The following is a 26,935-nucleotide window of genomic DNA, read 5'->3' as shown; positions in this document are numbered from 1 at the left end:
GGCAAACAATTATGTATTCTTTTCATGAGGCCCGCGCATATTGCAAACACATTTTATTTATTTTAGCTACTAGTTATTATTCCGTGTTTATTTATGGTATATTTTCTTTAAACTATAATTATAAAATCGCTTAGATTTATTATCCATATCGGCTGAACTTACTAAGCGAATGTTTATTCGTAGATATTGGGATAATTTTAATCGTATTCAAAATTCAACGCATCATTAGACTCATATTACTCGATAAATGGACTATCTAAAATAAATTAAAAAAATCCAAACATTCGCCTGCAACACATATTTTGTAACTGCATTCTTGCAAATAAATGTAGGTACCTAATTTGAATTTGAATTTCGGTACGTACCTAGTTCAATTAACAATCTGAGGAGATTATTTGTTTGAAAAATTCAATAATATTTAGTATGTACTATGTAGATTAAATAGCAACATGCAATTCTGATTCCTATTTTCTACCAAGTGTAAACACACCGCTATCATTAATAAATTTAATATCTCGTTTATCAACCTGCTTGTGGCGGTATTATCAGATATCCAAAATCTATTAACAAGCCCTTATCACCTTGAACTTGACTAGCAAACAACTAGTAGTACTTCCTCCATATTATCATAATATGCCAGATTGTATTACCATGGTATTACTAAAATAGTTTTTCCGCTCGCTGCTTCCCCCACTTTGACTAAAACTTAACAAATTGGATATACCTACTATGGATATACTAAATTATTCTGCGAGAACCGGTCTATTTATTAAAAAAAACCGCATAAAAATTCGTTGCGTAGTTTTAAAAAATACATGGGGACAAATATACACTAGGAAGCGACTTTCTGTTATACTATGCAGTAATTATTATATGTAGTACATATGTAATTGATAACAATTGATTATAACTTCTGGCCGAGATTGCTTTGCTTTCTTTAGGAACAGTCTGTTGGATACAATTCTATGATATTATAATATTTTGTAAGTTATTAAATTTAATCCCATTAGATCAACGAATATAAAATAACCAAAAGGCTTCTTTAAACGACAAAGTACAGCTACGACAGCTGTTTGAACAGGAAAAAATAATTGATCGCGTCCTTGAATATGATTGAAACGACATTTGAATGATGATGAGATTAATTAGATCAATTAATTAGTAGACACTTAGACAGATACCTGTAATATAATATATAAGTTGTAGAGGCTTTGAAGTTTAAATATTGCGCCAACATATTACAAAATTATTTGCAATAACTAAACCACGTAGACAAACTGCAATCCCGATCTTTGATAAAGAAATTAAGCAAAATGTATGTTTTGTATTTTTCCTCTATCACCCATAAAACAAGACAAGAAAGACCAGACCTAATAAATTAAAATTCCAATCATCATTCTAAAATCTAAATTTCTCCACAGAGGCGCGACACATTCAAATCTGGTGATATGCGACGAAACAGGGAAGGTGGTTGGCCGCTCAAAAGGGCTCGGCACAAATCACTGGAACCTCGGTATTGAAGAATGTGCCAACAGAATCATAAAGATGGTGGAACTGGCGAAAGACGACGCTGGTGTACCACGGGATGTGCCTTTGGATTCTTTAGTAAGATCTTTTGTATGTTTGTTTCCCTACCATTAAAATGTACCATTTAAAGTGCTACATGATTCATGATCAGCTGCGAGTGACGCCGTCCGCGCAGAAATAATTTTGTAGTGAGATCTGCTTGTAGTAAACCACAAAAGCAAGTAACTTTATATTAGAACAAAATATTTTCTCATAACGACGACATAAATGAACGAGCAGTCAGTTAAATTTTTATAATTTTCCTTGGTATTGAATATGACACGACTCTTACGCACCTTATAATATCCCCTTTTTAACCATGCAAAGATTAAACTCAATTTTGTAATCATTAAAGATTTCCTTAACAGTTCTTAAGCAGAGTTTAACAACAAAATCTTATTTATCTAGGGTCTAACACTATCAGGCTGTGAGCAAGAAAGCAGTAACGCAGAACTAGCTAGGCGCGTGAAAGAAATGGACCAGAATTGTGCTCAAGAGATCTTCGTAGCCTCAGACACAGCCGGTTCCTTGTTCACAGGCGCTACTGAAGGAGGCATGGTACTTATTGCTGGTAAGTAGAGTATCTGGAAATGCTTTTAGAAGTGTATAGAATAAGCTAATAAGCATTTAGAGGTGTAAAAAAGTAACATTTTTTTTAAACAGAAGAGTAGGCAAAAAAGCGCCTGGTGGTAAGGAATTCCACAGCCTATAAGCATCTAGAGACGTTTCCGAATATGGTTATTAATTATTTTTTAATTATCATGGCTTTGTATGTGTAATTTGATAGGATTTTAAAAGAGTCTTATTCTGGCTCTTCTCTGTAGAAACTGCTTTGCGAATTGGTGGTAAATATTTTATTTGAAAATTCTACGTGAATCGTCTTAAATGTTTCCATTTGAATCATTTTTTGACAAATTAATTCAGAGTGGTTTTTCTCCCGATTCAAAAAATGTTGAGGAAAACAAGAAAAGCTATTTGGAGAAATTATTTAGGACACACATTATTATATTGTGATTCAGGATTTCATGTGCTCATGATATCATTGTTATTTTTAATTTGTGTGCATTTAGAAGACCAAAATATTTACAAGTATTTTTAGCAGTTGCCTGTTTATAACTTTTCTTATTATGGGACTTCATTCAGTTGTGAAGAGTCCAGGAATATTTGATTAATACAAAATGCTATCCTAACGATTTCCTCAACATGTATTTGATGTATCGGCTTTGCTTTCTGGAGAATCCCTTGAATGATAAATGGACAGCCATTAATTTAGTTAGAGACTACTTTACCATGCATCATATGATTATATACTACTTGTGGACGTATCTGCAAGGCAATTGACCTGAACCGTTTTACTAATAAGATCAATTGAACAATTTTTTGATTGCTTCGATTAATGTCATTGTATTTTTAGTGTAATGATATTGGCCTTGGCTGTATTGGTCTGAATATTTTGCACTTTACTTAATGGGCAATGGGCACCGTTGGGCGAGTAGAGGCAATCACGATAGTGTCCCCTACACTTAATTAGTAAGCCTTAATGTCTACGATCGTCATTGTAAAGGCTTTTTCATGATCGCCGTACTGGCAGCAAACATCGACGATCATTTGTTGGGCCAACGTTGCCCATTATGTAGAGGGCCCATTATCTGTGAACTTTATTATGATGGCAATTCTTTGCAGGATAGATGGATCTTAAGAATGTGCTTTTGCGTTTTATTTGCTTGTTGCATGAATTATTTATTGGCTTACAAGTGTCAATATAGATGCGCATATGCATATAATGCAAAACAAAATAATAAAATGTTGCTATTATCCGAACACGTGCGATTTAATACCTACTAGTTTATATTACTTGTAATGATTACGGATACGGTTTTGATAATAGTATCTTTTATTAAGGTATTTTTTGTATAATTTATAGAAATGATACAAAAAATACCTTAAAAAATATGTTTTTACTTGTGACACTTCTCCACATATTATTGACTTATTTTATCTAATTTTTTTCATAATTTCTGCTTCAAGTTTTAACCGACTCCTATAAAAAGTGGAGGATCTCTATTCGAGTGTATTTTTTATTCAGTGTTACATTTCTAAAATCAGTGTTACGAAGGAGCTGTTTTTTCCCTTTTTTTACTACGTGATTTCATACCACTTAAATGGTTATGTTATATCCAGTATAGTATTTGTCCTTTGCTTGTCTTCTTATTATCTTCTTCGTTGTAAACAAAATCGTTTCCACCATCAGGATAATATCGCAATAGGAAACAAGTAACCAATACAATGAACCTTGATCGACGTATCTTGCTCTCATTAGTAAATAGGACATCTGATAACCCCTTGCCTTGATCGCGACGTGTTGTGAATTTATAACGTCATGTTGTTTTCGTTTTGCAATCGATGAAAGTTTTGATTTAATTTAACTAGCTTTCCGTGGCTTCGCTCGAGTGTAGGAAAACCCGTATACTTTCCGTTGGCCGTGGGGTTTCCGGTATAAAACATATCCTATGTGCTTCCTTTCAAACTATCTTTGTATCAAATTTTATCCAAATCGGTTCAGTGGTTAAGGCATAATGAAGAGACAGACAGATAGTTACTTTCGCGTTTATAATATTAAGTAGGGATGTCGTTACAGAGTTTTGAATCCATTTATCTATACTAATATTATAAAGCTGAAGAGTTTGTTTGTTTGTTTGAACGCGCTAATCTCGGGAACTACTGGTCCGATTTAAAAAATTATTTCGGTGTTAGATAGCTCATTTATCGAGGAAGGCTATAGGGTATATATCATCATGCTACGACCAACAGGAGTGGAGCCACGGGGGTGAAACCGCGCGGAGCAGCTAGTTGTATTATATAGATGCGGTTATTGGTTATTTCCATACTCAGGTTGATCTTGCTGGCAGGCTGTTTGTTGATTGTTTTCTTTTTTGAGTTCGTTAGTAATAATTTAAATAACTTTTCCTCTTAAACATACGACACTCGTACCCATTTTACTATGCTTTTACTTTTGTTCTTATTATCTATGTACATAGTAGAGATACGTACAGACATAGAAAGTGGGTGGTAGCATTTGAGCGATTACATTGAATAATCTCTTTAGACTTATATACTATAGTTAATATTTAAACTTCATTTCGATAAAAAAAGAACATTTTTTTTATTGGTAAAAAAAATTAAATGGAATTTTTCCAAAAAATACTTTTTTTATTTATAGAATAACGCGCTAATACATTAAATAACGCGCTAAAGTATCCAAAAATGGCATTGAAATGTAAAATTCTATGCATATATTAATTAATAAACGCATGACCTTATCAAGCGAATGTGTAATATCGGAAACGACTATCTCACATACTGTTTAGTTTTTAGATCATACAAGTTGCTCATCTTGGTTTTGCCCGCGTAACTTATCTTATTTTTTAAGAGATAGAAAAACTTTACTTAAGTAGCTAAAGGCTCTGCATCTTACAGTAACAAAAATAAATTCAATAATGAATACTATTTATACAAAAAAGATATATTATTATCATATTAATTGATGCAATCGTTTGGCAAGCCCGTACATATATTTTGGTGATTCATATTTATTTATATATAGACGTAGATATAGATAAAAGATTTTGGTATCACGATAAATAAAAATATTTTACATTTTACACATTTCCCATTATTATTTATGACCAAACATTTAAATAATTTATGTACACAACATATATAAAGCGGATAATGACCATTATTATGTTTGCACTTACCTCATCCTATGCAAATTACATAATAGATATTAATATAATGTATTTCCTTATAAACAAATATATTTTATTCTACAAAATAATATCATGTAAAATTTTCTTCTAGTTAAAAAGACTATGAAAACAGTTGGAGGTTTTAAGTTTTAACTACCAAATTAATGAACAAAGCGGCAAAGGCTCAAAAAATAGTTTATTTATTCAGTCAAAAATCATCTTAATTCGTTCAGTCGTTCTAGTGTGACTGAAAATACAAAACCTCGAAATATTCAGGTTTTAAATATACCTAAACATGATTATACAAATATGTGACTATTACTTTTTATAATACAAGATTAGACACAGGAGAAAAAAAATGTGCGCGTGTACTAGTGTACACACGTAAGAAGTGAAACTTCTTTATGATCTTATTTTTCAAAAAATAATTTACTATATGCAACTTTACAGATATACGTCGAATCACGCGTGGTAGGGAATAGGGATAAGAAAAAGATGGCGCGTAACGGAAAAATGTCACGCGTAATGAAAAAATGTTACACTAATTTTTTTTCCAACCCCGATAAAGAAGTTTCATTTCAAAAAATTTATTAATTATATATAGTAGACTAGATATCAATATGTTAATGTCCGGAATATTGATTAAATTCCGTATTATTCATAATTAATTATTCCTGTCACACTAAAATCTTGATAATATTCTTCCTATTAAACAATTCAAGTTTTTTATCAGCTATCTTCAATGTTTTTTAGTATATTTTATCAACGTAAATGTTTATCATACTACAATTGTGTATATTATGTAAATCTAAAGAACGTTTGTTATCTTGCATCAAAAAGATAAAACAGGTAAATAACCGTATAGTTAAAGGAAATTCAATTATCAATGTTCAGATAATAAACTAATTCGTCTTATCGCGTAACTTGCATTCTCTATTTATTCCCCACTAGCTTTCGACCCGCAGCTTCGCCCGCGCAGTCAAAGAAAAACCCGCATAGTTCCCGTTCCCGTGGGATTTCCGGGATAAAACCTATCCTATTTCCCGGGGTAAAAAGTAGCCTATGTCCTTTCTCGGGTATCAAAATATCTCTATACCAAATTTCATGCAAATTGGTTCAGTAGTTAAGGCGTGATTGAGTAACAGACAGACAGACAGAGCTACTTTCGCATTTATAATATTAGTATGGATTTAGTTTGATTATATTACTATCCTATCCCATCCTATCCTATCCTACTAATATTATAAATGCGAAAGTTTGTGAGGATGGATGTATGTGTATGTTTGTTACTCTTTCACGCAAACACTACGGAACCGATTACCATGAAATTTAGCACACATATAGAGGGTAACTTAGATTAACACATAGCATAGATCTTACCCCGGAAATCCCACGGGAACGGGAACTATGCGGGTTTTTCTTTGACAACGAGCGCGAAACCGCGGACGGAAAGCTAGTAATAACTATTTATTATTAATTTGAGTATATAAGGTATCCTAGATGATTAAAATACTAATATAACATTGTTTCTGACTGAACATCGAGTACATTATATACAAAACATCATCGTTATGACGCAAATGGTAGTTAATTGCATGTTTATCGCACGAGTCGATTGCAATAACAGATGTGTACTGAATATGCTGAAAATAATAACTTGCATTATTAGATATTATTGTTATATGAAAAAGTGAAGTTCTGTGTCCCTTTGTGGGTGTGTTAATTTGTTTTAAGTGCTTATAAAGATAACTTACACAGATTAAACACTGAAAATATTATGTTATTAATGTAGTTCATCGAATGGGGCAGATGTCTTTCCTATCTGTTTTACTATGAGATTTACTAAACCGAATTTTTGTATAATTTAACAGGTACCTATCGTGTATGAATAGATTTTCTATTAATAATAATCTATTATCTATCGACATGGCACCGTTGCTCATCTAGGTTTTTAAAAGTGTATCAATACTAAAAACCTCCCACTGTAAATTATTAGCTATACAATCTAATAAATAATTAAAGACGTTTAAAACAAGAAAATAAAAAATCAATAATTGAATTGATATTAAGACCACTTGCATCCTATTACAAATCATTTCAGTTTTCAAACATCGTAAGTTTACACATACATACTATCGGTCTTTACTAATAAAATGTTACCCATTCGCTATGCAATGGATTAGTTATTGCAATAACCTGTCTTGTTTTTATGATTGACGTTTCATGTGAGTAAGAGCAGGACACAGCTATGGTAGAAAATGGTAGAAATTTATCCATTGTTTAACTTTTTATTAGTAAGGCCGTAAGTAATTATACCCATTTTTTTTTGTAAATTACAGGTACTGGATCAAACGCTTTGCTCAGGACACCAGATGGTCAGCAATTTGGTTGTGGCGGATGGGGATACCTTCTTGGAGATGAAGGCGGTGGTAAGTTGTTTTAACACCTTGAAATTGTTGATAATCTATTTAAAATATAATAAAAGTGTAGTTTTCCACATATAATAAAACTTTTACTATTACTTGGTAGTTGGTAGGTAATGCATCACGACTTAAATTAATGAAGTACTTATACATTAAAAGTATAAAGACACAAAAATTCAGTTTTTGTTATAATCAGAATCATGTTAGAACATTTTATTTCGAGGTTTCGAATTACTATACAAGCAAATAAGTCCCATTTTTTTCCTTTTTTCACATTTTTTTTTAAATTCCAGCATACTGGATAGCGCACAGAGCAATTAAAATGATATTCGACGATAATGACGGATTCCGCGCCTCTCCCCACCCCACGGACAAAGTTTGGGAGGTAGTCAGGAATTACTTCAAGGCTGAAACAAAAGCGGATCTGCTGCCGTATGCGTATAAACACTTTGAGAAGTCGTTTTTTGCAGGTGAGTTTGAATGTTTGAATGAACATTACTGAAAGAAAAAACCTACATTTTGCGAAAAAAACCATCGTTTATTTTGTTTGCAAGATTAATTTTTAGTAAAGAATTAGGGTTCGTATAATTATTCGATTTTGGTACGCGGAAATCCCAAAAAATGCAGATTACATAAAATTACGATGTGGTGCTAGTTTAAAACATGCAATTTGTAAACACTTGTAAAAGTATATAATAAACACTTGTAAAAATATATAATACTAGCCGTGCTCCGCGGTTTTACCCGTGACTCCCCATCTCTTGGTCTAAGCGAAGTAGAATTTTTCAAATTGGACCAGTAATTCTCGAGATTATCGTGTTCAAACAAACAAATAAACTCTTCAGATTTATAATATTAGTATAGATATGAATCTTTTTTTTTTAGTAAGTAATTAATTGTCAATTTGATTAATGTTGTCAATCTTCGTTGCGTATCGTCCTTGCCACATTGCCACAGGTCCTTGCAGAAAAATGTGGACCATTTTTAGCCTGATCGTGCGGGGTGAGGTAAGTGTTTAATTTTGGCGGGAGGCGGAGAGTGTCCGTTCTGTAGCGTTATTTATTATGTATTCTGGGTCTAAAGTTTGTTAATGAATAAAATAATTATTTCCAGGTCTAACAGCACACTTATCCGAACTAGCGTACACCGGGGACCCCCTCGCACAGCACGTGTTCGCGGACGCGGGGGCGTCCCTCGCGCGGCACGTGGCGGCGCTAGCGCGGCGCGCGAGCGGTACCGTGCGGGTCGTGTGTGTGGGGTCGGTGTGGAACAGCTGGCCCGTGCTGAGGGCGGGCGTGCTCAGCGTGCTGAATGAGCGACGGGTGAGACATAATAAATCCTTTTGACGTGACAACGTCTTATAATTCGATATAGCCGGCTGCACGCACGAAAAAACATGACTCATGCGGCGTTACCTCGCTCTGAGGCGTTCCATGTACTTCCAGTGCCAAGACTTGAAGTGCAAGCGAGAGCGCGGAAAGAGTGACAAAAAAGCACAATCGGACGTTGTCACGTTCAACTATCGTCAGTAAACCGACTTTACAGACAACCAATTTTTTTTAAGTGGGAAAATCTTCCAAAGATACCCACGGCTCCCGGGGAAGGAGCCGTGGGTTATGTCGGATTCTTACCGACTAAAACCCCACTGTTATTAAAGTCCGGATGTGAACTAGGAAGAATTTCGTACATTAACCTGTCATTACCTGTCACTGTCACTCCCGCCGTCCCGCGTAAATATAATGTGTCTTGCTCGCACAAATGCAATGACCGCCGTCCTCAGGGATTGTAAACCTTTAACCTGAGAGCGTAAGGTTTGTTCTTGATTGCATGTGGTTTTTTTTATTGACCTTGAGTCACGACAAAACGTATCGTATAATATATCGTGGTTATTGAAAAAATTTAAATGTAACTAATAAGTATTGTAAATGAAAAAAGGACATTTATTTAATAAGTTAGTACAAAACATTTTCTCCTCCAAATATTTCATGTAAACTGCACTTCATTCAAAAATGTTTGTGACCACTGTCAGTAGGTAAATAGGTCATTGTACGAAATTCTTCCTGCTCCGCGACTGGACTTTAGACGTCTAACATTCCTAATTAATTGTACATTGTAATAAATTGTAATTGTAATTGTATTTAAGTATGTTTAATAAATAAAATTTGAAATTTGAATTCCACCATCACGTTTAATGTGTTTATGAATCTGCTCGATGGTACCATAAAACAGAAAAAATACATTAAAATAGTGTATTTATTTTTCAGATAAATATGGAACTTGAGCTAGTCCGCTTGCGAGTATCAAGCGCCATGGGCGCCGCGTGGCTCGCAGCAAAACACGTAAACTACAATCTGCCGCGAGACGATACAGCATTTTGCGAGGTTTTCTATACATACAGACCGGAGAACGGGAAGGTAAATGGTCACAAAGAGAATGGGTGTATTGGCTGCGGATGTACCGAATTTTTTAGCTAATTAATGAAAAAATATTGTTTTTTTTTATCTGGACTATTAGACTACAAGCCCGCATAGGACAAAAATATGGGTCAAATGAACCACCAGGGGATATATCTAGAACGATAGCAGAGCAAAAAATAATAAGATTCATCACTATGCCGTCACTTGTAAGCTGTCCAACTGAGTGCAGATGAGAATTGAAAAGTACAGGTAGACTCGGTAAATTTTGGTCATATATTTTTGTACGGCATTCTTAACCATCGATAGATCCATTAAAAATAATAAGAAACCGCTCAGTGCCGTACAAAAATGTTGGTCCACCAAGTCAGAATTTTTATTTAATTTCCGAGAGTTACCGGGGGTAAATTTGGTCATTTGACCATGTACGGCATCTGTGTCATACTATTGCTATACTGCTTTTAATCCATTATTCCGCAACGCCGTACAAAAATCATGGGGACAAGGGGAAAAAATCGAGAGTTGCAATCCCCTCTCTTTTCCCACTCCAGGGGGTCATTTGACTAAGTACGGCTTCGGTTCCAAAACATTATCTAGCACTCAAAAGTACTATTAAAAGCAATGCCGTCAAAAAATAATTGTTCTTTTAAATGTATACCAATAATCATCTTAATTTCATCGAATTCTTGATATAAAGAGCTGTAAGGTCATTTGACCCTGTACGGGAACTTTTTTTTTAACATGATATTGTAAAATTCAATTGTTGTATAGTATTGCCGTTCAAAAGAAACCGTTCTAAAAAAAGTTATAGAGAAATGCAAAACCAGAAATTTTGTTAAAATTTAAACATCGTAGATTAATGAAAATTAATAGTTTTCTACACTTTATCCGTTGTTTTAAATAGTATTAACATAGATAAATTAGGAAAAAACGATGCCGTACATTTTTGTGCAGACCACATCTTTTAGGCTGATGAAAGCGACGAAAGCTACAATTTTAAGGGTGCTTTATGGCCATTTGATACAGTACGGCATTAACATATTTTTACCCAACTACGGCAAAGCAAAAGGAGGGTTATGGTTGTTTACAGGTCATGTTACATATTTCATCTATTCCCTCGTAACTTCTAAACTACTTATCAGAATTCGACAAATGACATATCATTAGAAGCGTCTGAATTGTTCACTGGATAACCAGCGACCAGCTAGCTAAAGGCTATATGGGGTTTCACAAAATCTAATGTGGCGCCCTCTAGCGGACAAAACAAACAGAGTAAAAAAATAAAGTTAAGATAAATATGCAGTGTTTGGTATCATTTGAAAGCGCTTTACTTGTACATTTTGAATATGTATATATTGCTAGCATTTGCTTGTGACTTTACCTGTATTCATGGACTGATTGCATATAATTCACATCTTTTCGTTCATAGCTTTTTTATTAGTTCATCAATTTAACGGAGTCCATTCCACCTGACTCCAACTTTCCAAGGTGATAATTAACCACCTCGAGCTTCTTAATATTAATGTATATTTATATTTTATTATAAAAATATAAAGCAAACATTTCGTTATATGGATTTTTTTCTTTTTCAGATTTTTCCCCTTTGAACCAACGAAAATGTACGGCACATGAAAAAATATTATCTATGCATAAAATACTTTAAAAATAAATTTATTTCGTATTGTGTCAAATGACCCCCTGGAGTGGGAAAAGAGAGGGGATTATAACTCTCGATTTTTTCCCCTTGTCCCCATGATTTTTGTACGGCGTTGCGGAATAATGGATTAAAAGCAGTATAGCAATAGTATGACACAGATGCCGTACATGGTCAAATGACCAAATTTACCCCCGGTAACTCTCGGAAATTAAATAAAAATTCCGACTTGGTGGACCACCATTTTTGTACGGCACTGAGCGGTTTCTTATTATTTTTAATGGATCTATCGATGGTTAAGAATGCCGTACAAAAATATATGACCAAAATTTACCGAGTCTACCTGTACTTTTCAATTCTCATCTGCACTCAGTTGGACAGCTTACAAGTGACGGCATAGCTATGAATCTTATTATTTTTTGCTCTGCTATCGTTCTAGATATGTCCCCTGGTGGTTCATTTGACCCATATTTTTGTCCTATGCGGGCTTGTAGTCTATATAGCTAGTCTGGGAAGTCTAGACTGCATTTAGGTATCATATAAATTGTACCAGAAATGGTGTGTAGAACTTTTTATATAGCTAACATTGTGAAAGGAAATGTATTCGTTTGTTTGTAAAGAATTATTAACAAGAGTAATTAGAAGTTCTAAAACTAAATAATTTCAAATGCATTTTCCTTCAAAAAGCTATATAAGGCAAATGATGTTAGTTACTGAATATATGTATAGATAAATAAAACACCATCTCATATCATATCAGTCAAGAAATAAAGGGCTTAGATTTAAGATCTATGTGCCAAATCTATTTTTTACAATTTAAATGTAATATAGTTAACATGTATATGACGAACGAAAATAATTCGATTTTTCAAATATTATTTTTAGCAACTCAATTTTTATTTTGAGTTGTAATTTGAGTTGCTTAAACTCTCGTAAAAAAATTAAGAATCGGGTCTCAATTGAATTAAATAATTTTATTTAAGACAATAAGTACCAACCTGTAATATAAAATTAATATAATATCGAATTATTGTGAACAATTGAAACAATTTCCAATTTAATTACATGATTTATTAATGGAAATAATTTAAGATCTGAATTGATCTGGATCTGATAAGAGATTTTATCATTATAAATAGCTATAAAACTGTTTATCAAACATACAGGTATTAAGTAAATTGAAAATTGTAAAATAAATACGTTTTTGTAACGTAATACAGTATGCTTAAGGTTCATTTTTGGTTCTATGTAGTGAAACTAGTTTTTGATACAGTAGGTGAAAAACATAATTTGTTTGAAGGAACAAGTCTAACGGTGATTTTACATCAAACGAGCGAATGCTCATTCTAACCCCATTATGTCAAATTATTTTAGTGTAAACAAGCGTAGAGCATTCTTTCGTTGTCCTTAGTGCGTTCGAAAAGATTATATGCAATGTTCTAATTCTGGACAACATTGAAAACGAGTTTTCGTTTACACTAAAAGATCACGAAAGAATGCTCTTGCTCCAGCTCTATATTCGTTTGATGTAAATACACCGTGAGAAACTACTGGTTCGAATTTAAAATACATATTATACAGGGTGTAAGGTAAGACGTTTCACGAATTTAGACAGGAGCTTCTACTCATGAAACTGAACAACTTTTGTTCTACAACTTTGCTGAATTCGTATAAAAATTGAACTTTGTAAGGAAACTTCGCTAATCAGCTGACCGATTTCCACACAAAGTCCAAATTTTTTTCTACGAATTTAGCAAAGTTGTAGAACAAAAGTTGTTCAGTTTCATGAGTAGAAGCTCCTGTCTAAATTCGTCAAACGTCTTACCTTTAACCTGGTATTCATGGCCTATATTAAAAAGGCTATAATAGAATGTATGTAATACTAGTTTACTTATATGTAAAACAAAAAATGTGAGATATCTTGAAGAGGTCTATTTTAGTCAAATATGTATCGTAAGTTAAGTAGTTTTAAGGTTGTTTATTGTAGAAATATGATAGTTCCTAAAGCATCTAGTTTTAGATTTGTAATCATTGTTTTGTCTTTCTGTGTAAATTTCAACCATGATCTTAGTAAAAATAACAATGTATATATTGATTATGTTATATTTGATAGAATAAAGAATGTAAATCTAAATTATAATTTTAAGCCACTTTACTATTGGCATGCATGTAGGTTAAAATCATAGGAAAACTTTTTCCTTGATATTTTCGATTTTTTTTTCTGTATATAGAAATTTGTTTTTCATATAGGGACCAATGTGTTTAGCATGTATCAGTCATATCACATTTATTTGAACCTTTGTTAGTATTAAAAGTGGCAAATTATGTATTCAATTTTTGTAAATAAATCGAATAAAATTATACTGGCTTTTATTTAATCCCATATGATGCATTTATGCTAAGTAATGTAGTTTTATGTGCTTTCCGTCTGCGTTTTCAAAGAAAAACCCGCATAGTTTCTGTTCCCGATATCCGGGATAAAACCTATCCTATATGTTAATACAAGTTACCCTCTATATGTGTGCTAAATTTCATTGTAATCGGTTCAGTAGTATTTGCGAGAAAAAGAGTAACAAACACACACCTATCATCACACATACATCCATCCTCACAAACTTTCGCATTTATAATATTAGTAGGATAGGATAGAATAATATCACTTTTTGTAATTTACGGTAGCCTGGAAGAGATCGCTACCTAGCGACAACTTTATTATTGGTATAGATATATAAATAAAAAGCAAAACAACAATTTACAAATCATTTAATGAATTTCAGGCGCAATAACAATAGTGGTCCGTAATCTTCCTCTAACAATCTGCATTGTCAATTTGCCGCCCGAATTTTCTAGCACAGAGTATAAATCCGTTGCGCTTGTCACCGGCGTGCCGTTTATATGCGTCACTATGTCACCTGGCTGTAGACCACCGCTGAAAGAAAAAATGTATGCGTGTACACACGTAAGAAGTGAAACTTCTTTATGACCTTAAAAATGTCACGAGTATGGCGTAACGCAAAAATGTCACGCGTACGGCGTAACGCAAAAAAGTCACGCATACGGCGTAACTCAAAAATGTTACACTAAATTTTTGTCCAACCCCGATAAAGAAGTTTCACTTCAAAAATAAAAAATTGGTTGTCTGTAAAGTCGGTTTACTGACGATAGTTGAACGTGACAACGTCCGATTGTGCTTCTTTGTCGCTCGTTCCGCGCTCTCGCTTGCACTTCAAGCCACATGGAACGCCTCAGAGCGAGGTAACGCCGCATGAGTCATGTTTTTTCGTGCGTGCAGCCGGCTCTATCGAATTATAAGACGTTGTCACGTCAAAAAAAATGTGTGCGTGAACTAGTGTAAACACGTAAGTGAAACTTCATTATGACCTAATTTTTCAAAAAATAATTTACTATAGGTATGCAACTTTACAGAAATACGTCGAATCACGCGTAGTAGGGATAAGAAAAAGATGGCGCGTAACGGAAAAATGTCACGCGTAACGAAAAATATTACTTACACTAAATTTTTTCCAACCCCGATAAAGAAGTTTCACTTCAAAAACAACGATATATTTTTTAAGCTGAGTTGTTTATGACAGGAATATGAGGAAATATGGACTTTATTTTTGATTTTTGTTAATTATTGTTCATGCTTTTACTGCTCTGGATAAATTACACATTAAGACTTAACATAGCATATATTATTATAACAAAAATCGCAGTCTTAATGCGCAGTTTCGAAGAAATCGCTTTATTCGAATCTACCGAATTTTTGGTGGATTCGATAGATCTAAATTTGAAATTTTTTTAGCTTATTTTTTAAAGGACGACATAAATTTTTTCAGTAATTTCATTATCAAGTACAGTCACGAGCATTAACAATTAATATATCACTAGGGGGAGATTAGCAAAAATACAAATAATCATCTTGTACAAATAATATAAAACTAAATTAAATAAATAATATAAAATGAAACAACATAATTATACTCACTTATAAGCTGGAGATCCAATTATGACCTTCCATACAAGGATACCATGTTGGATATCTGAAGGCATCTGAAATAATAATAAATATGGTTTTTATCTACTTCGACAAGTTATTCTTTAGTAGCATTCGCATGTTCCTATTATTTAAAAAATATATTAATATTGTACATAAAGTGTAATCGGTTCAGTCGTATTTGCGTGAGAGTAACAAACACACAGACACACTCACATCCATCCTCACAGACTTTCACATCTGTAATATTAGTAGGAAGTAGGATGTATTCTAAGATTATAACCATATTATGTTATATAATATACTAGCTGTGCCCCGCGGTTTTACCCGCGTTGCTCCATTCCTGTTGGTCTTAGTGTGATGATATATAGCATATAGCCTTCCTCAATGAATGGGCTGTCTAACACCGAAAGAATTTTTCAAATCGGACCCGTCGGAGTAGTTCGGGAACTATAATCTCGGGAGATTAGCGCGTTCAAACAAACAAACAAACCTTTCAGCTTTATAATATTAGTATAGATTAAATTACCTCTGGGTTCCTCATCCGTAACTCCATGAGAATATTCGGCGTCAGAGACAACATCGTGATACCCAAGTATCGCCTAGATACTTGAGGTGATTTAGTTTTTCCTGTAAAATTAAATATTGCAATAAATTAAACTGTAGCTAATTTAAGTTAATATTTATTTTGCCAGTATTGAGGTTTAGAAAAACTTAACGACATAGTATTTATTTAAATTACAATTGAAAGCAGTGCAATAGATGGCAGTAATTTGTAAAATATCACACAAAAAAAGATTTTTATTAGGTACTTTTGTACAATGCAAAATACATTAAAAAATCATAACAAAATAATAAGTTTTGTCCATCAATATGTTTCCTACTAAATAGATTATACATACTCTATTTTTTATCCCTGGTTAAAACCTAGCAGAGCCCAGGCTGGTTGCTAGTTTATAACTAAATTTGCGCTTGAACCGCGTTTTCAAAGAAAATCTCGAATAGTTCCCGTTCCTGTGACATTTCCGGGATAAAAAGTAGCCTATGTCTTATTCTGGGTCTTCAGCTGGCGACATACCAAATTTCATTGTAACCGGTTCAGTAGTATTTACGTGAAAGAGTAACAAATATCCAACCATCCTCACAAAATATCGCATTTATAATATTACTAGTGGTCCGCCCTGGCTTCGCCCGTGGTACATATGTAGTATCCTTTGTCCTTCTCCTGGCTCTAAACTACCTCCCTGCCAATTTTCAGCTAAATCGGTTCAGCCGTTCTTGAGTTATAAGTGGAGTAACTAACACGACTTTCTTTTATATATATATAGATAGTAGGGTTAATGCGATACTTACGTTTAGCCAGAAACTCCTTTACATAATCAATGGGTATAGCGAAAGATATGCCAGACGTGACTTTCATACTATTAATGCCAATCGCTTCGCCGTCCAAATTTACCAACGGCCCGCCGCTGTTACCGAATGTGATTGGCGCGTCTGTCTGTATGTACACCATGTCTTTACCTGGAATAATATATTTAAAATGATTAGTTTAGTTACTACTTTCGTTTTTCAAGATATTTAAGCATATTTTAACACCTGTAACCAACTCCTTTAGAGTCGATTTTGATCAAATGTAAAAAAAAATTTATGTCTATTATATTTATTTTTGTATATTATATTGAAATTATCTTGAAATTAGACAAAGAAGTAGTACTAAAATGAATAACCCAGTATACTTTTACAATATATTTTTCAAATAACACAAATATTATTCAAATAAAGTAGTATCTAAATAAAGTAAGTATGTAATTGATTTATTGAAGTAAAACTTCGTTACGCGTTGAGGGAAATTTTTTAACTTAGCGTCATGTCAATACTGTCACGTCATGGAGTAAGGCAAAGATTTTGGATTTTGCTAAAGAAGTTTCGCACACACGCTTTTTTTCTTATAATATTCAAATCACACAAAACTTGTTCAAATCTATTCAAATTAAGTAATTGATTTATTAATTAATCAAATGTAAAAAAAAGACGTGTGGCACTCGGGGACTGCCGCGGTAAAGCTATTGCGTAGCATGCCTTCAAGCCACACCTCCGTGTCCGTCGGAGAGGGGAGCGTGAGGTTTTTCATTACGCAATTTCTGGATTCGGTCCCCACGCTCAAGGCTCGCAATAGAAGCTATGCAATAGCTTAATAAATATCTCACCTTGTAACCCCAGCTCTTTGCTAGCTCTATGTGTAGAGCTAACAACTCCCGCTGTCACTGTGTTACTTAACGCTAAAGGACTACCCATCGCTACCACCTGAAAATAACATCCCCTATTAAATATTATTTAGCCCTTTCCTAAATCATTTTAAATAGATTCCTATATAAATTAAATTAAATTCATTTATTGACAGAACATCATAGGTCCACTAACTTAGTAATCTCTTAATAACTATGTTAGTAAATTAAATAATTTGGAAAATCCAAAAGTGCACGTCTCATAATATTTTTTTTTTAATAAATATTTATTAATTATTATTTTTGTTTATTTAATAACAATTAAACTACATCGAATCAGACCCTGAAAAATGAAAGGGTTCTATTCCTGAGCATACTCAAGCGTAAGAGAAAAAAAAAGACTCGATTAGTAAAGTATTTCGGTCGCTATTGTGTTAACAAGAAAAAGGATCCGCACATACAGACACACGGACGTCCAAGACAGAACTTTTTTAAACTGTTTTTTAACTAGTTTAAATAACAAAAATGACATCAAAAATATCATGAACATTAAAAATAGTGTTTTTTCTTAATATGTGTGTGTGTATGTATTATCTTACAAGTGCAATGTATGATACATAAAGACATTTTAAGTTTGAAAAATCAGATGTTTTGCGCGAAGTGACAGTAGTACCCACCTCAACGCTTCGCTTATGAGGCGTGCAAAACTAAAGATTTTAATTTTAACAAAATAAGGTTTTAAATTTTAATCATAAAAGAAACTGTAAGCATACATTGTTTTTCTTCAACCTTAGTAGCAGTAAAAAAAATATTGAATTTGAAAATTTTGAAATATAAATTTAGCTTTAGCTTTTGAAACAGAATTATTTAAATTTTTTGCTTGAAAATACTACTCAGTAAAATTGTATTCCTTATCCTGCAAGGAAATATTCTCAAGCTATCTCAATATTTAATACAAACCCACTCGCCAGGCCGTAAATCAGCGGATGACCCCAATTTCATTGTTGGCAAGTTATTCACTGGTATCCTTAATGTTGCCAGGTCTGATTTCATATCTACATCTTCTAGAAGTCCTATGTGGGTGGATCCATCCTGAAATACAATTTTATTTTTAAAAACTAATAACTACCTAATATTGAATTGACTTTGCTGTTTTATTTTATCAATACCTGCGCTTCGGGGTTTCACCCGGGTTAAATGGGCTATCTAACACTAAAAAAATTTTTCAAATCTGACCAGTAGTTCCTGAGATTAGCGCATTCAAACAAATAAACTCATCAGCTTTATAATATTACTATAGATTTTCTAGCTTTAGCCGACAGACATTCTCCTTTCTTAGCACAAACTGTCAAACCCTTAAAAATTTTTCTTTTTTTTTTTTAGCGCAAATTTCTTAAGCTTTCAATACATAAGATCCATCTCCTGATAATAATGAATACATCAGAAAAAAATTATAAGATATATATGTCACAATATGGTCAAAAGATTACATCACACATTTTACTCACCATAAGCCGTACATGGACCACAGCATTCGGTTTATTTACAACAACGTGAGCGTTCGTCAATATCAACCCATCTGGGTTCACTATAAAACCAGAACCGTTCGAAATAGTTATAGGTTTCCCAGAAAACAAGTCTAAACGTCTGCTGTCCTGGATTTCTATATACACGACCGACGGGGCCGATACGGCCACAACATCAGCTATGAAGTTATACTTCTCACGCCTACCATCTAAACTTATAGTAGCAGCTTCTATCTTCTCCTTTAAGCTCACATAACTACAGACTCCTGCAGCAACAGCGAGAATGCCGCCAAAATAGTGTCCATTGCGAAAACTATCACCACCGTTGTGGTCAGAATACTTAAATGTAGACAAAGCACGACTAGAACATCTACAATGAATGTATTTTAATGATTTTAAGTTAAAAAATCGAGATACTATCCTTGTATTTATCATCTTGTTGCCAAATTGGTGAATAGATTTGTAATGACAGTTGACATCTTGTTGACAAGTGACATATTTATTTTTACTAGAAGGCACATAGACTACAAAAAATTACTCTATGGCTCAAGTCTACACGATTAATAATTTAACTAAGCTGTGTTGTTAATATTGTGATATAATTCTACAAAATTTAACAATTAAATTGAGAGAAAAATACAACAAGGTTTTCTTTGCTTTTATATGGTACTTACGTACTTAAATAATTACAAAAAAAAAATATGTACATCTAAATAAGTTACTGTCATGCCATTTTTTATGTTTGCATACAAACACTTGCACCGTACACGTATTATATAATACTAGAGGTCCGCCCCGGCTTCGCCCGTGGTACATATTTCGCAATAAAAGGTAGCCTATGTCCTTTCTCGGGTATCAAAATATCTCCATACCAAATTTCATGCAAATTGGTTCTAGTTTAGGCATGATTGAGTAACAGACAGACAGACAGAGTTACTTTCACATTTATAATATTAGTATGGATAAATGGATTGTAAGTATTAAACGTTTTAAATATTTATTAGGTACTTAAATGACGTTGCTACTCTTCTTTATCTGTTCAATATAATATTAAATCAACGATATATTGCTAGGTACTTATTTCCAGTATTGTATTAATTATTCCTTATTATTAAGATATCAACTGTTCAAAATTAAAGCTCAATAATAATTAAACAAATAACGTTAATAATTTAATACCCACATACCACTATAGCCAGATAATTTATCTCCCATAACGCTCCAATTAACGCAAATAATCGAGCTCCTAAAATTATTATACAAAGCTGAAATAGTGATTTTCATAGATTAGTTTTTATATATTATAACAAATGATAATTATTGGTATTGCTCACGAGCTTTATTTCATATTGAATTCATTGAAAAATAATGAATGTAATCGACGATTATTTTTATTCATCGCTTTCATGTTTCGTGCGCTTTCGTTCTGAAATGGAAACAAACGTTACAATATTAAATTTAGATGAGTATTAATTGTCCGTATTTATGCAAAATGGAACCACTCGACAAATTTCGTTTTTTACTTTTATTGAAGAATACTCATTCAAAAGTGGTCTAAATTCTTATACAAACAAGAACCACATGATTTTTACGTTGGAAACAAGGTATACTAAAAGCAGAAAGGAACCACCAGCAACAACGAATAATACCATATTAAGCAAAACCGAACCACAGCACCACGGGACTGCTTTGTTCAAACAAATAAACGATATTACTATCATGTCATTTTATACAAAACAGATCCACACCTACTTGGTACCATTATACATTACACATATTTCTATTAATAACAATTATTTTTAATACACAAAATGGAACCAGGTTTCTGTGGTATGGTTATGCGTAAAATAAATACATAATTTAATTGTAATTTTTTATTGCAAAATAAAACCACAAGCATTCGGTTCTATTATGCATAAATAAATATTGTAAAACATTCTGAAACCCATCATCGCTATATGGAACCAAATGCCTTGAGTTGTTACAATGCTTCTCATCTTTAAACAACGTATTTCATTACTTAAGTGCAAAACTCCAATTTTTTAAGTAAAACGTCGAACATCTGTCAATATAGGTGACATTCAGCGAAGTAGTTCGAATACGTGACGGTGTTTTTTTCCTCCGCGAAGTATTGCTCCGCTATTGTTTTTGTTAATCTTCTTCTTCTTATATATAAAAATGAATCGCAAAATGTGTTGGTAAGCGCATAACTCGAGAACGGCTGAACCGATTTAGATAATTCTTTTTTTATTATATTCCTTGAAGTACGAGGATGGTTTTTATGTAGAGAAAACGTAAATATGGTCCACGGGCGAAGCCGGGGCGGACCGCTAGTTACCTTTAAAATTAAATGTGAAAATGTTTAGTAATAAATAAATAAGCAAGCAATTGGTAAGAAAAGCATTGGAGACCAACACCGAAGATAATAATGAAGATACAACGGGTAAGTAGTTTTATTTAATGCATTTAAGTACTTATTGAATCTGAGATGCAGGTACGCTTTATCCACTTTTGATTCATTCCCGATTGTGGTGTGATTTTAAGAAGATAGTTCATTAAGTAAGTACAAGAGGAATTCTCTGTGGATTTACGTATTTTAACGACAATGTCGTTGTTCACGAAGGCGCGGCGAGTCGAATTAAGAGATCATTTTGTTACGATTCATCTGTCATTGTGAGATAAAACTACTAAAGTCTAAACCCTGTTTTAAAAATAACTGTCGATGATCTAGGTACCTACCTACTATTTTGGTAAAATACGTTTAGATTCAGATTCAGTACAGTAAATTCAGCCACATCATTCAGCGCATATAATTATTTGTTTGATTTTAAAACTCGCGCGGCTACTGTTTTGACCGGAACAAGGCCCTAGCCTGCGAAATTCAAAATTTTAACAAGTTTATTTAATTTTTTGCTAGGGTTGCCACTGTTGCGTATGATTTTTAGGGTTCCGTACCCAAAGGGTAAAACGAGACCCTATTACTAAGACTCCGCTGTCCGTCTGTCTATCCCTCTGTCTCATGAACCGTGACAGTTATCTAACTGTCACGGAAATACATCATATGAAATTTCGACTATCTAGTCGAAATTTCATATGATGTATTTCTGATACCGCTGTAACAACAAATACCAAAAAACAGAATAAAATAAATATTTAAGAAGCTCCCATACAATAAACCGTGATTTTTTTGCCGTTTTTATAGATAATGGTACGGAACTCTTCGTTGCGCGAGTCCGACTCGCACTTAGCCAGTTTTTTGTACATGGCGCATGTACATACAACATAGTCATAGACACGGCTTTATAAGAGCTCAGAGTGCACTTTTGGCGTTCCTCAAGGAAGTACATTAGGACCTACCCTCTTCCTTGTATATATAAATGACCTATGTTGTATTACCTTACGTGGACTTGATCTTTTCATGTTCGCAGACGATACTGTTTTACTCGTCCATGATAAGACTTGGTCAACTGTAACAAAACTTGCTGAAGATTGCCTTTCCGTAGTGACTAGTTGGTTGGAAAATAGCTTACTCACTATCAATACTAGCAAAACGAAATATATGTGTTATAGTATTACATCAAAAGGTGCCGCTAGTGAAGACACGATTCTTAAAATACACACTCACCCATGTAATCGTGGTAACCATATCGGAAGCTGCAACTGTGCTACGCTCTCGCGTGTTCACTCTATTAAATATCTTGGAGTTCAGATCGATGACAATTTGAATTGGACTTCACATATTTCCACTTTATCTTCTAGAGTTCGTCAACTAATTTATATTTTTAAAACTTTGAGATCTGTCGCAGAACAAAAATTAGTAATAGAAACCTATAAATCCTTGTGCGAATGTTTAATAAGGTATTGTATATGTGCTTGGGGCAATGCATCCAAATCGCTCCTTATAACAGCTGAGCGTGCCCAGAGAGCAATTCTTAAAGTCTGCCTTCATCTACCATTCAGTCATCCCACAAGTGAGGTTTATAAAAAAGCCAGAGTTTTAAGTATCAGAAAGCTTTTCATATTTGAAACCCTGAGACGCTATCATAAAAAGGACGTGCCTTACTTACCTGAAAGTACCAAGCGTGTGGACCGTTGCCCATTTCCGATAACGAAATCAAGATTCGCACAAAAGCACTACAATGTAGTTGCGCCGCACCTGTACAATATTATAAATAAAGAATTAAAATTGAAAAAAGTAAATAATAATGGAATAAAAAACTTAATACTCACCTGGCTTGAGAACTTTGACTACGACGACACTGAAATTATTTTAAGGGATCTTTTAACAACATAGTATAGATAAAAAAAAAATATTGTATATAATAAATCACATCAACAGAAAATGTTTATAAATTACAACATTTATGCACAACTACACTCACTCATTCACACACGCACACACGCACACACTCTCACACACCCACACACACCCACATACACACACACACACTCACTCACATTCATCTAGATATACACAAATGCGCTTACGTATAAATTTAACTTACCTTGTCTTTATTTTTGTTATTTTAGAGCTTTTAGTTTAGTTTATAGACATAATACTATGATCAATATTGGGAGAAGCCTCTGGCTCCTGAGACACAGTTTTAACTAGTTCAGGAGTCGAAGGATTCATTATCTAGACCTGTACAATTATTATGTCAATAAAGATTTTTATTATTTATTTAATAATATTTTGCTGTCGCCATATACCTACCTACGTATAAAAGCCATGCGGCTTTGTTTTGATTTAAAGCTTTTTTCTTTTTATTACAGAAGATAACGAAGAACCTTATACGTCGGTGCCTCTGGAGAAGCTTTCTTCACCTTCTAGCGATATTCAGTCCATATTACATCTCATTCCACCAGATGCACAGTTTTTATAACGGTCTCATTAGTGATGATGCAATTGAAGACCACATAGATGGACTGGATTTCAAAATCCAATTTGATGATAACGTCGAATAAACGTTCTATATAAGTATTATTTTATATATTTTATTAATTAAAGCTTTAATTACGATATTATAAATACATAGTTTCATTTATATCATTAAATCCCTGGGATGTGGTTCCTTTTTGTATAAGAGAAAACTTATCAATTGATAAATGTTAAAAGGAACCACATGCACATTTTCTTAATTATCTAGAAAGTTTAAGAATATTCAAAGCAAATTTATATACACATACTTAAATAAGTAATTTATCAATGAATTTAAATAAAATAAATTTTAATTTTACTTCATCTAACAGAGCTGCAAATGTTTTTGTAAATCCTTTGATATCTCAGAAGTGCGTTTTTGCTGGGTGGTTCCTTTTTGCTTAAATACGGACAATTATGATTGCATCATTTTTATCGATAGGTAATGCTAAACTGCTAATTGATTTTCAAAATGAAAACTAGGTACGACACAGAACTACCTATGTTGCGTCAATAACAATTTTCCTTGTATTCTTAGATACCAACCTAGGTAATTATTATTTTATACTTATTATTATTTTATTAAAAAAAGTAGAAAACATAACTGATTACTTCATAATTTTTTCTAATTGGATAGTAAGCGGGATTAAACTTACTTTTCTTTTTGCTTTTTCTCTTTCTTTTCTTCGAATCTGAAAATAAAAAACAATAATCTATTGCTGTTACTTTTACTGTTTGCTACTTACCTTCCAGAAACATACTACTGAAAAATCTTTCGCTAATTGGAAGTAAGTAGGTAAGTATACCAAATAATATTATCCACTTCCTGTATAGTATAATCCGTTTTTTTTAGTTAAATAAAACCCTCTTATGCAATTATCATTACACTTAAATTCTACAACTAAAACCTTCTGCCTATGTCTATCAAAACCTAATAATTCAATCCGTGCAAAGACGAGAGTCGCAACTAGTATCAACTATCAACAAACAGAATTTTAGTATCCTCATAGGTCGGTGTAGTGTCATCACAGATAACATATACGTATATCAAAGTATACATGTCATCAAGCGAACTCGCAAACTTCGAGAGCAAGTTAATCAATTGATCGCTTGTCGTCTTTGATTATAGTCATAATTAATCAATATGTCAGGAACATAATTATATTAGGATGTAGTGCATTTATTAAGACTTCTAACAATAATTTGATGGAAAGAAGTTAAATATAATAGGAAAGCTTAGTGCCACGCCACAAATATTACTACTAACTAAATAGTAATGCTTTATGCTATCTAATTTTATACGGGTATCTACTATGGCATGGCTTTGATATAGTACATAAAATTAGCACATAAAACATAGAAGATATTTAAGTAATCTGTGGCAAGAAATAAAAAAAATATATAATCAAACGAAATTGGGATCGAAAAATAAACATTCTACCGTTATCATTACTAAACAATTCTTCCATTGATCAAAGGACAAATTCACACACTCATTCAGTCGTTATCAATATTTTATTTATATAAAAAAAGAAAATATATTATTTAACTTACCCCGACTCATTATCTTTGATGCTGCCTTCAATTCTTCATAAATAACAATTATTTTACCTGAGAGATGTTTAACATCCAATCTTTATATTATGTATGTACTTATTTTGAGGCACAAAAAATAATAGAAAATTAAAAGCGCCTATATAAGTGAGAAACAGAAATACTTACACATATTATGTAAATAATATGGTAAATTTAAATATCCTGTGATCTCGGGTTTTGTACTGAATTATGTTCATGAGGTTTTGTAGGGTATCCGTGACCTTAAGGGATGTCATGGTACGCCTGGTGGGGTTTTAGTATCAGTCCGTCGTATAAAACGACACTCATACCAATTTTACATGGGTACCTTAATTATTACAAGCTTTCTGCGCGCGGTTTCGCCCATTTTATAGAAACTTTACAACTTATACCTACTGACCGTCCTACAGGTACTTAAACCTTCCCCAAGAACTATATATTATTAAAAAAAACATCACTAAATAGATCGAAACGTACATTGGGACCAACAAACAGCGATAGCGACTTTGTTCGTCCCCATGTGTAGACTGTAGAACCTGTGGTAGAACTATGTAGAACTTATGGTTTTCTGTTATACCTATCATACCTACATATCTTTAACTTAACAATTTATATCAGGCTTTTAACAAATACTTAATGATTGAAATTTTTCTAAGAAAAACAAAATAATTAAGAACCTACGTTATTTTAAATTTAACTTACCAAATTCATCGACTACAAAAATAAAAAGATTAATGAGCACTTAAAAATCTTCAGAAACATTGAAATCATTGTTTTCTTGTTGTTGTTGTCTAGACTAGCTCAGTTAATTAGTTAATAAGCCAAGTTAACTCCTTTGTATCAAGTGTTTTACTGCGAGTCTCGAATAAAGAATAGAAAAGGATTTTG

General features: G+C 33.0%; 2 protein-coding genes across 2 annotated transcripts in view; one reads left to right on the top strand and one right to left on the bottom strand.

Annotated features, from left to right (window-relative positions):
• Nagk (N-acetylglucosamine kinase) overlaps nt 1-26,935 on the top strand; it is a 139,369-nt gene that overhangs the window by 5,857 nt on the left and 106,577 nt on the right. Inside the window, exons 2-8 of the mRNA XM_090115423.1 lie at nt 1,422-1,605; nt 1,975-2,137; nt 7,655-7,744; nt 8,032-8,208; nt 8,852-9,060; nt 10,003-10,249; nt 12,308-13,120. Coding sequence (XP_089971549.1) covers nt 1,422-1,605; nt 1,975-2,137; nt 7,655-7,744; nt 8,032-8,208; nt 8,852-9,060; nt 10,003-10,212 — 1,033 coding nt within the window. The 3' untranslated portion in view covers nt 10,213-10,249; nt 12,308-13,120. The remainder of the gene's footprint in view (nt 1-1,421; nt 1,606-1,974; nt 2,138-7,654; nt 7,745-8,031; nt 8,209-8,851; nt 9,061-10,002; nt 10,250-12,307; nt 13,121-26,935) is intronic.
• On the bottom strand, nt 14,553-20,036 carry HtrA2 (HTRA2-related serine protease). Its single transcript, XM_090115426.1, has 7 exons — nt 19,537-20,036; nt 18,989-19,120; nt 18,011-18,107; nt 17,157-17,324; nt 16,333-16,433; nt 15,795-15,859; nt 14,553-14,735 (listed from the first exon to the last, which is right to left on the bottom strand). Exons 1-7 carry the CDS (start codon nt 19,987-19,989, stop codon nt 14,570-14,572), a joined length of 1,182 nt encoding a protein of 393 aa, XP_089971552.1. The 5' UTR covers nt 19,990-20,036; the 3' UTR covers nt 14,553-14,569.

This window comes from Colias eurytheme, chromosome 23 (genome assembly GCF_061535395.1).
Source record: "Colias eurytheme isolate Ceu_HAF_F1 chromosome 23, ilColEury1 Martin Lab GWU primary, whole genome shotgun sequence".
NCBI classification, from domain to species: domain Eukaryota; kingdom Metazoa; phylum Arthropoda; class Insecta; order Lepidoptera; family Pieridae; genus Colias; species Colias eurytheme.
The sequence above is the reverse complement of the archived record's forward strand: the minus strand, read 5'-3'. Positions and strand labels throughout refer to the sequence as shown.

Excerpts from the sequence above, each read along its gene's own strand:
- HtrA2 (XM_090115426.1), bottom strand. The coding sequence starts at position 19,989 with ATGATAAATACAAGGATAGTATCTCGATTTTTTAACTTAAAATCATTA. Across the intron at positions 16,434-17,156 it reads AAAGGAGTTTCTGGCTAAAC|GAAAAACTAAATCACCTCAA; the intron begins GTAAGTATCGCA and ends TTAATTTTACAG. Across the intron at positions 14,736-15,794 it reads ATTGGATCTCCAGCTTATAA|CGGTGGTCTACAGCCAGGTG; the intron begins GTGAGTATAATT and ends TTTTTCTTTCAG.